The sequence below is a fragment of the Schistocerca serialis genome, chromosome 1 (assembly GCF_023864345.2).
Source record: "Schistocerca serialis cubense isolate TAMUIC-IGC-003099 chromosome 1, iqSchSeri2.2, whole genome shotgun sequence".
Lineage (NCBI taxonomy): Eukaryota > Metazoa > Arthropoda > Insecta > Orthoptera > Acrididae > Schistocerca > Schistocerca serialis.
This window is the reverse complement of record NC_064638.1, coordinates 679,257,238-679,273,817: the sequence shown is the minus strand read 5'-3', so window position 1 is coordinate 679,273,817 and position 16,580 is coordinate 679,257,238. Positions and strand designations below refer to the sequence as shown.

General features: G+C 44.1%; 1 protein-coding gene across 3 annotated transcripts in view; it reads right to left on the bottom strand.

The window, feature by feature from the left end:
* LOC126480260 (AMP deaminase 2) overlaps positions 1 to 16,580 on the bottom strand; it is a 473,603-nt gene that overhangs the window by 239,263 nt on the left and 217,760 nt on the right. For all 3 annotated transcript variants that reach the window (XM_050103850.1, XM_050103851.1, XM_050103852.1), the window contains exon 2: positions 6,780 to 6,990. In XM_050103850.1, the coding sequence (XP_049959807.1) occupies positions 6,780 to 6,990 (211 nt within the window). The remainder of the gene's footprint in view (positions 1 to 6,779; positions 6,991 to 16,580) is intronic.

Below are 16,580 nucleotides of genomic sequence, written 5' to 3'. Positions count from 1 at the left end.
TCAGTTATTCTGCTCCCCAAATAGCAAACTCCTTTACTTTAAACGTCTCATTTCCTAATCTAATTCCCTCAGCATCACCCGACTTAATTCGACTACATTCCATTATCCTCGTTTTGCTTTTGTTGATGTTCATCTTATACCCTCCTTTCAAGACACTGTCCATTCCGTTCAACTGCTCTTCCAAGTCCTTTGCTGTCTCTGACAGAATTACAATGTCATCGGCGAACCTCAAAGTTTTTATTTCTTCTCCATGGATTTTAATACCTACTCCGAACTTTTCTTTTGTTGCCTTTACTGCTTGCTCAATATACAGATTGAATAATATCGGGGATTGACTACAACCCTGTCTCACTCCCTTCCCAACCACTGCTTCCCTTTCATACCCCTCGACTCTTATAACTGCCATCCGATTTCTGTACAAATTGTAAATAGCCTTTCCCTCCCTGTATTTTACCCCTGCCAGCTTCAGAATTTGAAAGAGAGTATTCCAGTCAACATTGTCAAAAGCTTTCTCTAAATCTACAAATGCTAGAAACGTAGGTTTGCCTTTTCTTAATCTTTCTTCTAAGATAAGTCGTAGGGTCAGTATTGCCTCACGTGTTCCACATTTCTACGGAATCCAAACGGATCTTCCCCGAGGTCGGCTTCTATCAGTTTTTTAATTCGTCTGTAAAGAATTCGCGTTAGTATTTTGAAACTGTGACATATTAAACTGATAGTTCGGTAATTTTCACATCTGTCAACACCTGCTTTCTTTGGGATTGGAATTATTATATTCTTCTTGAAGTCTCAGGGTATTTCGCCTGTCTCGTACATCATGCTCACAAGATGGTAGAGTTTTGTCAGGACTGGCTCTCCCAAGGCTATCAGTAGTTCTAATGTAATGTTGTCTACCCCTGGGGCCTTGTTTCGACTCAGGTCTTTCAGTGCTCTGTCAAACTCTTCACGCAGTATCATATCTCCCATTTCATCTTCATCTACATCCCCTTCCATTTCCATAATATTGTCCTCGAGTACATCGCCCTTGTATAGGCCCTCTATATACTCCTTCCACCTTTCTGGTTTCCCTTCTTTGTTTAGAACTGGGTTTCCATCTGAGCTCTTGATATTCATACAAGTGGTTCTCTTTTCTCCGAAGGTCTCTTTAATTTTCCTGTAGGCAGTATCTATCTTACCCCTAGTGAGATAAGCCTCTGCATCCTTACATTTGCCCTCTAGCCATCCCTGCTTAGCCATTTTGCACTTCCTGTTGATCTCATTTTTGAGACGTTTGTATTCCTTTTTTCCTGCTTCATTTACTGCATTTTTATATTTTCTCCTTTCATCAATTAAATTCAATATTTCTTCTGTTACCCAAGTGTTTCTACTAGCCCTCGTCTTTTTACCTATTTGATCCTCTGCTGCCTTCGCTATTTCATTCCTCAAAGCTACCCATTCTTCTTCTACTGTATTTCTTTCCCCCATTCCTGTCAATTGTTTCCTTATGCTCTCCCTGAAACTCTGTACAACCTCTGGTTCTTTCAGTTTGTCCAGGTCCCATCTCCTTAATTTCCCACCTTTTTGCAGTTTCTTCAGTTTTAGTCTACAGTTCATAACCAATAGATTGTGGTCAGAGTCCACATCTGCCTCTGGAAATGTCTTACGATTTAAAACCTGCGTTCGGTCTTACGTAGATTCAAATTTTTAAACAAAGCTGCTTATTGTATGAAAATTTAAGTGAAATTTAAAATGCAAAAAGACAGGAAAAATTTTATTTGTAGTTTTTTAAATTACGTAATCTTGATTAACAATCTTCTATAAAAGACCGGTAACCAAGAATGTTTGTTTTCAGTTAAAACCAGATTTTTGTGAACAGTATATAGTTAGACACAGCAATACGAGCATTTTTCATAAAACACAAAGATGAATACTCGTACATGTCCAAGAATTGATGTTTTCTGAAGCCAAAGCGGATGCACAGTGTTCTTCCTTGATAAGCGCGTGATTTGTGTCCTGACATTGGCAGATAAGAGAACAGCATACCATACGTAGTTGGTTGGTTGGTTGGTTTGGGGAAGGAGACCAGACAGCGTGGTCATCGGTCTCATCGGATTAGGGAAGGATGGGGAAGGAAGTCGGCCGTGCCCTTTCAGAGGAACCATCCCGGCATTTGCCTGGAGTGATTTAGGGAAATCACGGAAAACCTAAATCAGGATGGCCGGACGCGGGATTGAACCGTCGTCCTCCCGAATGCGAGTCCAGTGTCTAACCACTGCGCCACCTCGCTCGGTACCATACGTAGTCATGGGACTTATTAACGCCTTCAGCTTTCGGCGAACGATGACCACTGTGCCGCTTATCATCACAGCAAAAATTAACAAAAAAGTTGAAGAAGAATCGTCAAAATGACAGCGTCCTACTTCACACATGGTGCGTTTTCTGCCCAAATATGAGTGTGATACAAGTAGTGTACCATCACTACAAGGCTGTGAAGAAGTTCATGTTTAACGAAAGTTTCATTTCAGAATACTTAAGTGGTCCACCTTCCTGTTTACGTAGGGGTAGAGAAAATCTCATATTCTGTAGAGTAATAGATGCTTGTAGACTTAGGAACTTCAGAATAGGAGCTATTCACACAGTAATTATGGCGGTCGCTATATTTATATTTACATGCAGTATCAAAATGGAGAACATGTAGTTCATCTTGGGAAAAAAAAGGGCCAAGAGGAACGAATGCTTCGAATAATCTAACGATCATCGACAACTGACAAAATTTCGTCTGTAAAAGTCTTTGAAAGCTTTACATGACGATATACTATCTACAGGTATTCTTATTTGCTCCTCCTACGCACTGCGTTGCTGGGATAAGGCAGACCGGCGTAGAAAATCGCACTCCGTTCGGTGGTGTGACGGATCTAACATCCAAAGGCCTGGGGTTCGATTCCCCGTCATTTCTAACCTTTTTATCTGTCATCGATTCTTTCACACTTGATAATGTTTAATGTGAAAAATTCCGAACTGCACCATGGTTCGGTATCCAGGTTAGACTGGAGGTCCCCCTGTAACTGGTTCGTAATGTCACTTCAAATGTCGAAGTAAGGAAAATGCCAAACACCTTCAGAAACGAGATTCCTTCGGGTTGTTGATTGCTTTATCAAACACATAATCGGAAAAAGATGCTCCCTAACAACAATTTTCTTTTAGAATGAGGTTTACAGTGCTTGCAGATACATTGTAATCTACATAGCCATATTACAATTTCGATTTGGGACAGGAGCCCTAATTTTATCGTGCATTCCGTAATTCGTAACTTTCTGTTGGAGCTGGAGAAGATAATACGCCCACAACGGCAGTTCTCCTTCAAGTTGTAAGAAATTCCAAGTTCTGTGAACGTCTAAGATACCAGTGGCTGAGCAATAGTTGCAGAATGCATTAAATAGCGGTCTTTGCCACCTAAAGTAATTCAGGGACATTTTGGCAAATCTAAAACAACTGGCCAGGACGGGAACTTTAAATTCCTTTGTCTTAAAATTTGACACACCTAACTAGGTTTCAAACCACAGAAGTCAGCTTAAATGGGTTCCCAAAGTACTGTTTATATCTGATACAACATAAAGAATTCGAGGTAACATACTTTACTATTTAGAGCATACGTACAACGATGAACATTTGTGAGAAGTCCGAACTGCTAGTGGGACCGGTGAGCTACAAAACGAGTAAATCGTACGCGCCTCTCGGGCCTAGACACAGTTCCAATTGGTAGCGCTGCCGTGCAGCTGCGGAAGGAGGACACAGTCGAGAGCTCGACTTAAGCCTGCAGAGTGTCGAGGCAAACAAGCGACATCTTAAAGCAGTGAGTCGATCCGTTAGCAGTGCGACATTGGTAGCACAATAGCACGAATGGCAGTTCGAAACATTCAACGAAGAACTTCAGAGTCGATAAACCAGTAAAAGCTGACATTGAAGAATACAGACATTTGAACATCGCTCATTGCTTCCACTATTTGCCCAATATTCGGGATTCCTCGTCCAATTACCCGTCGCTGAAGATACAAATCATTACAAACTTGGACAGAATTTTTCACTCTCGGCGGTGTATGTGCTGTACTAAAGAAATGTGACAGGTTAAAACTGGCTGTCGGGTCGTTACTAGAACAAGGATATCGAAGTTTTGTAAAGAATACTCTTAACAAATGAGCCTGCAAACATCGAGAATTACATTCTATCGGTAATAATTGCTGCAACGACAACATCAGCCTGATGATTTATGTCTTTTATAGTTATTTGACATCACACTTTCAGTGTACAACAATCTATGCACTAAAGCACGTTTTCATCTTCAAGCACACAATACAGTAGACTACGGCACTTAACCTGCACTTCGGTTCAAGACAAAATAGGCAGGCCACGTTTGTAATAGATGCCTAGTGCCTCCGCATTCTTGGTGGAGTTCAGAACAGCGCCCTGTCATCGGGGTAATGCCGCTTGTGTACACTGGCATTATCGCTTTGCGATAAGAAGGCTTGTCAGCAAGGGAGGTTGCCTGCTGAATTGTCGTACACTACGGCGGCGTCATTTGAACACTCATGAAGGCTTGAAAGAGGAAGACGTGTCTGCCGGAGAGCTACAATATGGCTCTGCTTGACTGCAGGACTATTTTTGATTGCATCGTCGTCACAATCACCATCGCCACCTGTTCGGCCTATTAACAAAACACCTTCATTTAGAAAAATATATAATTGACACTGCCTGTACCGAAACTGTGGTGATTGAATCATACTGGCTAACTACCGCGAACCATTATCGTTGTCAATTGTTCAAAAACAGTCTTAATCGCATTTATTGTCATCATACCGCCAACCGGTTTCAACCCGACGTAGGGGTGATCTTCTGGGCGCTTACACCATTGGTCGACTGCTGGTGGTGTCACTCCTGTCTACATAAAGGCAATAATAATAAATCCGATTGATTAATCATACGAATCGCTGATTCACCTACACAACCATGTTGTCCAAAAATCATTATTGTTGTGCCCTGCAGCATTAAACATCATAAGGAATTGTATTTGTATCTAAGCACAGAAACAAATTCTAATAATATTTCATATACAGAAGCTCATCTTTATTAGACAAGTGGAAGATACGCATAAAATCATCAACATTGCGTTTCCAGAATGAGATTTTCACTCTGCAGCGGAGTGTGCGCTGATATGAAACTTCCTGGCAGAACTGTGTGCCGGACCGAGACTCGAACTCAGGACCTTTGCCCTTCGCGGGCAAGTGCTCTACCAACTGATCTTCCCAAGCACGACGCACGACTCACGACCCGGCCTCACAGCTATAATTCCGCCAGTACCTCGTCTCCTACCTTCCAAATATTGCAGAAGCTCTCCTGCGAACCTAGCAAAACCATCACTCCTGGAAGAAAGGATATTGCGGCGACATGGCTTAGCCACAGCCTGGGGGATGTTTCCAGAATGAGATTTTCACTCTGCAGCGGAGTGTGCGCTGATATGAAACTTCCTGGCAGATTAAAACTGCGTGCCGGACTGAGATTCAAACTCGGGACCTTTGCCTTTCGCGGGCGAGTTGGTAAAGCACTTGCCCGCTATAGGCAAAGGTCCCGAGTTCGAGTCTCGGTCCGGCACACAGTTTTAATCTGCCAGGAAGTTTCAACATTACGTTTGTCTGCATAATTGGCGAACTTTATAAAATTTGTAAACTTTACAATAAACAGATTCATTTTTAAAAATCACAATACAATATTATATATGGCGGTAGTATCTGTTCCCGAAAGCACAGTTACCGTTGATGACCATGCAGTTTTCCTAGAAAGAAATGATAATTAAATGGACACCCTCGCTGCAAACAGGCGTTGATATACTTCATTGGGGACATGTTGAAAATGTAAGCAGGAGATCCCGGTCGGAGCACACATTTTCAACATGTCCCCAATGAAGTATATAAACGCCTGTTTGCAGCTAGGGTGTCCATTTAATTATCATTTCTTTCTAGCACAGCTGCATGGTCATCAACGGTAACGGTTCTTTCGGGAACAGATACTACCGTCATATATAGTTAAAAATGGCTTCCCGGCCATAGACCTTCTTCTGTGAACGCACGCGCTATGCCCGAACTCGTACGGGACTTGGTAGATTAATCTGCCACGAGTAATGAGTATGATAGGCAAACATCTATTAGGTGCATTACGAATGTAGTGGTGTGGACATGTTGGGAATGTGGGTCTCACGGGGAGCACACAAGGCATAAGTCCCTGCAGGCGCACTATCCTCTGTGGATAAAGCGTCGGCCATACAACAAACCGTGGCTCAAAATGAATGTTTTAGCTGCCTACATGAGAAAGAGTTTATTTCTATTTATGAACTGCGATGTTTGTCATGTAATACGTATTCTTCGTCACATGTCACTTTTTGTGGATGAACGTAACGTTAGTGTTCCTGAGGGAGAGGGTTTCATGTGACGGTCATTATGTGTTGTTCAGGGTTTTCTTTCGGGGAAACTATTCGTAGATCATCTTGACATTGTCAAGATCTTCGGTAACTTTAGTGACAACACACGAGTGTTCCTCAAAGTTTATATTCGAAGGACTACGAGTTTCGCAGGAGTCAGGCTCTTTCCTTTAATTTTCACTGAACGGTTCATTCATTTATTGTATCAATTTCCTGTGGTTTAGTACGTGCTGTCTGCAACAGCACCTCACAAACTGAGTCCTCGGTAGCGTAAGTTATGCGAGAAAATCGATTTTGCGGCACTTGCGGAATTGAAGTATATTCGACTGACCTGCTGGTGATCTGGCGCTGCATGGCCAGCTTCTTCTCGAGCTGCTCGATGGGGAACTGCGGCACCTCGTAGGGCGCCGAGATCTCGTTGGGCAGCTCCATGCTGGAGGCGGTGTTGGGCGCCGTGCCGTCCGCCGGGGCCGGGATGTCCAGCACCAGCGCCGGCCGCGAGAACTGCGGCGGACCCGCGTACGTCGTCGGGCTCTCGCTACCTGCAACAACGCGCGCCGCGCCACCTCAGTAACCTTTCAGAAAACGCCGAGGCGAATAAGAAAGTTTGGAGATAACAGAACGCGTACCAGTGAACTCTCACACCTTAACCCCGTGCCTCTATCTACTCCATTGCGTGAACTTTTACACACGAGTGTGTCGTGATATGTCCTGAAGGCTTTAACAGCTGATACGTCACTGACAGTTATAACAAACTGTGCCGTTAACGACGCGTTTTCGACAAATCCTCAATGTCCTGGTGTTCTGAAACAGCCTATATACATAGGGTGTAAGTTATAACGTAAAACCCACCAAATATGGGCTTCATCTGGCTACGGTGAAACCCAGTATGGCGTCTCCCAAGTTCTGCTTGTGACGTAAAAATTTGCATCTCAGTGCCTACATGCCCGTCCACGAAGAAGAGGTGCAGCTTGTCTATTTCACTCTTTCAGATACGGAATGTCGTGCAACGTAAAATTCCACGTTGTGACGTTATAAAACTATCAGCTTCTCGTCCATAAACACTTCGGCGTTTGGGACAGCTTAAGGTAGCTGAAAGACGCTGTACTCAGCACCACACACCGATGCCAGTGACATGTCGAGCGGCAGGTAAACGTCTCGATAAACATTATTACGTTATTCTATTCTAGCATATTGTCATAGGCTTACCTCACTAGAAACAGACGTATCTTCCTCCAGAACGATTTAGCCGATCGAAGAATGCCTTTCGCTTTTCTTTCGGAGGCCATAATAATGAAACAAGGGCAGTGCAATTTAGTCAAAGTAGCCGATGCTGAGCTAATTAGATTAGGGAACGAGATACTGAAAGTAGGGCAGCAAAATAAGTAGTAGTGAGCGATGTACAGATGAAGATGTAGACTGGTAACAGCAAGAGAACCATTTCTCAAAAGCAGAAATCGGTCAACAGCGAAAAACAGAAATCCATTAACACTGAATATAAATTTAAGTGTTCTTTCCTGAAGGTACTTGTGTGGAGTGTACCTTTTTGCGGAAGTGAATAGTTCTCCGACAGGAAGAGAATATAAGCTTTTGACATGTGGCGCTACCTGAAAATGCTGATCACTACGAGAGGTCGGTTTCATTACTGATAATGAGGTACTCAATCGAATTGGAGGACAAAGAAATTTATCACTTGTCGCGCCACAAAGAAGGACGCGGTTGATACGACACACCCTAAGATATTATGGAATCGTAAATTTGGGAATGCAGAAGAGTCTGAGGGTAAAAATTGTACAGGGAGGCCACGGCTTGACTACAGTAGCAGGTTCGAATGGATGTAGGTTGCAGCGCAGCAGTCAAGCAGAAATGAAGAAATTTGCTACATGATGGACAAGCGCAGAGAGCTGCATTAAACCAGTCGTCGGACTGAAGACTACAACATTCAGTAATGAAATACTGTTGAAAATATGCCGGCACTAGAGTAAGAATATAAAAGTAAACAAAGAACATGGCTATCCCAGCCTAGAACTTAGAACTACTTATACCTAACTAACCTAAGGACATCACACACATTCATGCCCGAGGCAGGATTCGAACCTGCGACCGTAGCGGTCTTGCGGTTCCAGACTGCAGCGCCTTTAACCGCACGGCCACTTCGGCCGGCTAATTAATTTTAATCAGACTATAGTTACCGCCTTGTTTAGCACGCACTCGTGTCCAACATAGCTAAATCAGGTATGTGCATTAGCGCTCTTAGCTAGCCAGCAAGTCCCACTATTTGGCTGTAGAATCATCAGAGACCCTGCTGTACTTATTCCACACATTAGATAGCGCCAATGCGTCGGTTTTAACAATAGCTCTTCCGTACAAAGCTCAAAGGGCTTACCGGAGTAGTATCACCGGTTCACGTCAGATCACGGAAGTTAAGCGCTTTGTATGTCCATCTTTTCAGAGATGGTTGCGGGACTCGGTTGTTAGAGTGATCGCTATAGCAAGTAGAAATCTACTAATACCAATATTTCTGACCCCTGTTTTGACCAGAGAAGAGGTGGAATCTCCCTACACGTCGGTCAGGGGCCTGAAGACGGCGTAGTAAATCACCAAAACTGGTAGCCAAATAAAATAAGTTTGGAAACTAGACGGCTGAAAGGTGCTTCATTTGACATCCTGAAGTTAAGTGCTTAGGGCTTGGGTAGCACTTTGCTCACAGTCCAGGTCTGCCGAGCGCTGTTGGCAAGTGGGGTGCACTCATCCCCTGTGAGGCCAATTGAGGAGATATACTTGACTGAGAAGTAGCGGCTGGGCATGGATGTGTGTGATGTCCTTAGTGTGGTGTCACCGCCAGACACCACACTTGCTAGGTGGTAGCCTTTAAATCGGCCGCGGTCCGTTAGTATACGTCGGACCCGCGTGTCGCCACTATCAGTGATTGCAGACCGAGCGCCGCCACACGGCAGGTCTAGAGAGACTTCCTAGCACTCGCCCCAGTTGTACAGCCGACTTTGCTAGCGATGGTTCACTGACAAATTACGCTCTCATTTGCCGAGACGATAGTTAGCATATCCTTCAGCTACGTCATTTGCTACGACCAAGCAAGGCGCCATTATCTTTTGCTATTTATCTTGTGATGCATGTACCGTCAGACCGCTGTTTACCAATTATGGATTAAAGTTAAGTATTCCAGAAGCTACGTACTTTTTTTACTAGACTCAACTCCTTTAACTGATCCAGACCTCACGCCAGCCTGCGTGAGCTTAAACGCGTGCCTTTCGGCTACCTCATAGTGGCTTGGCTGTCTTGCCAAGTCACAACACTTAGGTTAGTTAGGTTTAAGTAGTTTTAAGTTCTAGGGGACTGATGACCTCAGAAGTTGAGTCCCATAGTGCTCAGAGCCATTTGAACCAGCCAACTAGCTCCAGTCACGAAAACTGACAATGCCCGGGAAAGCGATGTGCTGACCCTTCCATATCCGCATCCAACGACGCCTCTGGGCTGAAGATGACACGGCGGTCGGTCGGTACCGTTTGGCCTTCAAGGCCTGCTCGGGCCGAGTTTCTTCTGTAATAAGTCTTACAGCGGCAAAGTGTACATTGTTTTGTTCGTAAGAAGAGGCTGTTGTTCTCGACACACACTATGAAGATTATCTATAACTATAAAATGAGATAATCTGATTCCTAGATTTCTTACTTCGGATAAACGACTAATTCAAAACAATACAAAAATACTTTTTTTTTAATAGGCTTTGGGAAATTTTCATAGTCCACACGAGAAAGAAAAAGAAGTTTTTATCTTTCGAATATTTTTTGGACATATTAGTTCAGCTCGCTTTGGAACAACACACACACACACACACACACACACACACACACACACACACACACACAGAGAGAGAGGGGGGGGGGAGGGGGGGGGGACTCAAGATAAGTGGGGAATCCCTGTCCAGCCATGCTGATTTATGTTTACTTAAATCATGACCATGTGATGACGAAAGCCGTGCAGTTCTTTCTTTCAAGAAGGCTGCGACCTTTTTCCAACTCTATCATCTTCCATTTGAGCTGCAGTTCTGTCCCTAGCGAAACTGTAACATACGAGAATGCCTATGTCGGAGAACGGCATCGACATGGGTATCTTCATTTGATAGCTGTAAGAAAAAATATACGTCCATGGAACATCAAACAAGTCTGTTTTAGTAGAGACGGCCAGTGCGCAGCTGAAGTTTTTGCCAATTGCATGCCCAGGTGACAGTGTTCACGGTGCGACCGCCTGACTAAAATGTGGAACACCCAGAAGACTTGGTGCAACGTTGAAGTAACTTCGTACACGCACTCACTCATTATTCGGGGATATGTAGATAATTACTGCTTTAGTTCTCTGTAACAGACACAACGACTCTCAGAGTGCATTAGTGTTGTTCGTGTTTATTATTGTTACTAAGCCTTGTAGGGTACATAAGGAACATAAACAGCGTCAGATGTTGAGTGAACACTATGAAGGACACGGACATAACTCTGTCTCACACGCGTACATGTTATCAGCACCTAACAGTTTGAATGAGGCATCCTTATACCTTTCCATTTGGTCATCTGGTACAACTGTGCAAAATTCAGACTCGTAGGGCATTCGGATGTTTCAGTAGCCCGATATTAGACTGCATGGGAACATGAGAGAAGGCTTACTCGTTGTCGAGGTTGCGGTCGACCACATCTGACCAGCACAACGGAGGGTCGCCGTATTGTGCGCCAAGCACACCATAATCCCTTCATATATTTGCACCTGCCATGGATTCCCTGCAGCACTCTGCCGACTGGTGCGAAACTAGCAGCATCTGGGCTGGGGAGTTACCGGACCGTTTAACACAAACGTCTGCGTTCGGAGCGGCGCCGTGGGCAAGTATGGACTGCTGATGAATGGCGTCGCATTGTGTGCGGATGAAACGCGGTTCTGTTCTGCCCCGGATGACCATCGCAACGAGTATGGAGGCGACCTATAGAGAGGGGCCAACTTTTAATTGTTGTTCCTAGTTCCAAGGTGTGGGGAGCCATCGGGTATGACTCCAGGTCACGGCTGGTAGTGACTGACGGAACTCAGATGGCACAACGTTACGTCACGGACATCCTGTGTCTTCATTTGTTTCCTCTCACGCGACTGCATCGTTGTGCCGCTTTTCAATAGGACAGTGCTCGTCCACTCATAGCTCGGGTCCCTATGAACTGTCTGCGCGATACTGACGTACTTCCGTGGCTAGCAATATAACCAGATCTGCCCCCGACAGAAAATATGTGGGCTCCGCTCTGGCGTCAACTCCGTCCCATGGCTAGTATCTAGAATACCAAGCACCAGTAACTGTTGGCCAGCCTGCCCCAGGCGAGGATACAACGTCTTTATGATGCTATGATGCTCTTTCTACCACAAAAATCGCTTACAACCAGGCCAGAGGCGAAGCAACGTCATAATGATTTGCGGGCTCATACTGCCAAATTCTTTGTTAATTTGAGTCGATTTTGTAATCACCAAAAGAACATCACATAACTTCGCAACTCAAAGGTTCATTTTGTTTCTTCCTCCCCTTCTGTATGTTCCACTTTTTTTTGTCAGGAAGCTTACCGTGAAACACACACGCCTATACCTGTTCGTCCTCTTCCTAACTTTCATCTCTGAATTCTCGAGAGCGGCGCCACGATGGAAAAAGGAAGGAAGATACGTATTTCACGTTTCGTCAAGGACGACCCGCCTGGATAGAGGTGCGTGTTAAAGCGTCGCTTCCGGATGGGGAGGTGCACCAGCAGCGGATCGAATCCGCCCGGCGGATTACCGACGAGGGTCGGTGCGCCGGACAACCTGGATGTCGTTTTTAGACTGTTTCCCACATTCCCAAGCTGGTACCTACGTCCCACCTCCGTTAAACGATTCGTAAACATCTAGAAAACTTTCGCTCACTTTCACACGAATAACACTATACGCAGACACTTAGGATACAAATGTTCCATCTCTGGGGGTGGGGGGCGGGGAACGAGATGGCGACAGGAAGGGCATTCGGTCATCCCTTCAATTAACCATGCCACATCAGTTTATAACCATGTCGACCATGCGCCAATGCGGGAGAAAGACAAAAAAAAAAAAAGTTTCGTCGACAACGACGTCGTTAGACATGGAAGTAAAGATCGGGGCGGGAAAGGAAATCGGCCGTGGCCTTTTCGGAAGTCATGCAGGAAGGGCGAGAAGACTTCGTGAAGTATCTGGCACTGGTTCTGAAAAGGTTACCCCACTGACGTCAAGGAGAGCCATAACTTTTACCAACTTAACCGTAGTTCGTAAAACAGAATTGTGAACCGAAACTTCCTGGAAGATTAAAACTGTGTGCCCGACCGAGACTCGAACTCGGGACCTTTGCCTTTCGCGGGCAAGTGCTCTACCATCTGAGCTACCGAAGCACGACTCACGCCCGGTACTCACAGCCTTACTTCTGCCAGTATCTCGTCTCCTACCTTCCAAACTTTACAGAAGCTCATTCTAGAATTGTGAACCGTCTTTTGTACATTATATAAATCGTTTGGCATTACTGAATATCTAACTTGTGGAACTTGATCGGATATGAACAAGTTGTTGCGGTAACCTAGCATATTTCGTCTGAATTGCGAGAAATCAGCTACATAATTGCGTTGTTTCGTTTTACAATGACAAAAGATTTTTTTGTATACAACACCAGTCTGCTGCATTAAGTGAAGTACAAGACATGGTAGAACAACTTGTTGGCCAGTCTGACGCACATTTATACTTTTCTATTCCCGTCACAACTTTAAGGATTACCCAGTCAAGCGCTTAGTAATCTATAGGACTTCACACATCTTTGCAGTTTTGTATAGCCTTCAGGCTACATTTCTTATAAGCCCAATAATCCTTCCTGTCTCAGGTAAACGCTTGACTTCAAAACAAAGTCCACTTAGCGGCAAGAAGTTAGTGAAGTATATAATTATCTCCCTTCCCAAAATACTTCAGAATACTCAGTAAAAGATACACAGTGTGAAAAATAAAATGTGATCTGGAACTGCATGATAATCTCTGTGCAAGAAGCGTGCGGCTGTGGAACAGATTCTTCTCCGGCGATGATTAGTGATCCGTACTTTATAAAACACAACTGGTAATCACAGCTTTGAACACCCGTCAGCCATTAAACAGAACGGTATCAACTGGACGCTACACTCGAGTTTTCCATTCTTTACGGAAGATCTCCACCGTCCACTGAGGAACTATAAGATAGTCATTCCCCTCAGGGTAAAATATACACCAGTAGAATGAAAAACCAGTCCAAAGCTGTGAATTTTTTATTTTTATTCACTCGATGATTGGGTTCGGGCCGAGGCACACTTTCAAATAATCGTAACATACTCGAAGATGGCAGTTACATTGCATACAGACAACTGTATGTACGTATTGTAGCTGTTCATTGCACATTTTTGACACATTCGAAAATGCCATGTTCGACTATGTTTCGACGACTTGAAAATGTGTCTCGGCCCGAAACTAGTCATCAAGTGAATAAAAAGTACAAAATTTGCACCGGGCGAGGTGGCGCAGTGGTTAGCACACTGGACTCGCATTCGGGAGGACGACGGTTCAATCCCGCGTCCGGCCATCCTGATTTAGGTTTTCCGTGATTTTCCTAAATCGCTCCAGGCAAATACTGGGAAGGTTCCTCTGAAAGGGCACGGCCGACTTCCTTCCCTGTCCTTCCCTAATCCGATGAGACCGATGACCTCGCTGTTTGGTCTCTTCCCCCGAAAAACCAACCAACCAACCAACCAACCAACAAAATTTGCAACTTTGGACTCTATCGTTCTACAGATTAGCAGAAGTTGCTGACCCAAGCTACTCCAGCAAGCTGGAAGTTCGTTTAAAAAAAAGGTACAGTTGCAGCGAGACTGTCTTTATCGAGAACCAGTACACCATCACGCATACTATCTTTTAGCAGCACACCAATGAAGTGAAGGAAAACTCACTATAGAATGAAGAGCCAGACTGAAACACTACAACTTCGTAATATTCTTGAGAATCAACAAGATGCAGTCCCTTTCTCCCTGTCTCAAGGATCTTGTTATTTGTCTTTTATTTACGATCACAATTTCTGCCTTGGAGACTCGCTCTCTATCCAGTTCTTGTAGCATTACTCCCGTATTACGGCCAAATTTAGCTCTGAATTGCTTAAGTCTGCATTTACATTACTGTAGGCGATCACAGCATCACTGATCAAAATCTTCGCAGTTTTCAAGCCCACAAATAGGTTTTTGCGCACCTTGGTCCATAAAACATTGAAAGACTCATTTACTTTTGCATTTTGTGTTTCTCCAGTGAAGCATTTCTTCAGAAGATCTGGATGTGCTAGATCTCCATACAGTGGCTTCATTACTGCTCCAACAGCTTAAGGGTCTATGTTCATACTGGTAGATTCGGTTCCTGCTGCCTCAGTTTTGCGGTATTTACACCAGTCAATTGAAGGTAGTGTAGTAGCTTCTCATCACTTGACGTCGTTTGTAAAAACGTTGCCCATACTGCTTTTCTCATTCCTTCCAGGTTGTTTGTATCCCTTCTAACAGCTTGGCCTAGTATTCACTTAGGTGATTGGTGGTTTTGTCAGTCAAACGTCCTCTAATAGTCTTGCCATCTTAAAGCTTTTTGTTAGAAAAGTTCCGCCTGATTTCACCCTGTTGGGTACCCAGTCGTTCCTGCACATGACAAGACACATCCTAGCTTTTGCCGTGTTAGGTCATCATAAGGCTTGTTGTCGCTTATTGAGTTGAAAAAACTGGAATCAGTATCACCAATGAATTTAGCATAGCGAAACCCACGTTGTTCTTGAGAGCGACGAAAGATCTTCACAGCTGAGGCACTTTCCATTCTTCCACTGGATCCCTCACATGTTTTCTGATAGCTGCGTTCACGTAATTTTTTTCTTTTGTGCATCTATGACAATGTTTTGACATTACTTCAGTATCAAGCACCTCCCCAGTACCAATACTTAGGGCAGCTGCACAAAAATTTTTAGAGTGGTGGCTTCTTTTCTGCCGCGATCCGTCAAATGCTACGAAAATGTCGTTGTTACCATTATTTTCTTTAGTTGCTTCCACTGTTGTAGATTTCATTGATTCTTTTGCAATGTCCGCCTGCTTAGCTGCATGGCAGCGTGCTTGCCTCACACGCAGCGGGCCCGGGTTTGGTTCCAGGCTGGGTTGGAGATTTTCTCCGCTCGTGGACTGGGTGTTGTGTTGTCCTCATCATCATTTCATCCTCATCACCTACACGCAAGTCGCCCAATGTGGCGTCAACTGAAATAAGACTTGCACACGGCGGCCAACAATGCCCTTCGATCATTTCATTGTTTCTTCTGCAATTACTCTTACTGTTTCCCCTTCAGCATCCGTCTATTATGAAACATTTGTAAGGGGGGGGGGGGGGGGGGTCATGACAGATTCATATGAGCATGCAAAGTTTTCCCAGCCCTTTTGGCCTTTATCAATGCAACTCGGCCCAATAGAAACATCTGGCGTTTGTCTCAAAAAGGTTATTGTTTTTACACTTTTCGGATGTCCAAAATTCTTTCTTACTCACACAACTCTAACAAGACTTCCAAACTAAGAACTGAACCGTTTGTTTTGAAGACATTTCCAGATATTATTCTCTCTCCTCCACACAAATTACAGCATGCAATTTGATTAATCATTGTTCTTAGTACACTGAAACCTAATATTAAACTGCTATCAATGGCATTGGTTTCACTGTACACACTATTGATGTTCACAAGCTGCTTCTTGAAAGCACTTGGCGGTGAAGAACTTTGTTCAGTGTTGCTTGCCCTAACCTCATTCTCTGGATGTAAACTTCTAACAGGACATTATCTGTAGACTATTTCCCTTATTTCTTCTCTTCTTGAATATTCCCTGTGGTAGAGTCATATTAAAGAGAGAAAAACAGCTCAATGAACAGTAAGTCCAAAGGTACAAACAAAAAGTGTAATGCGCCTTACGAAAGGTGGATGATACCACGTATTATACCACAAACAGGAACTGATATCACAACAACCAATGTAGCCAACCTATGCAGCACGATGTTTACTATAAATCAACATAAATCATCGCCT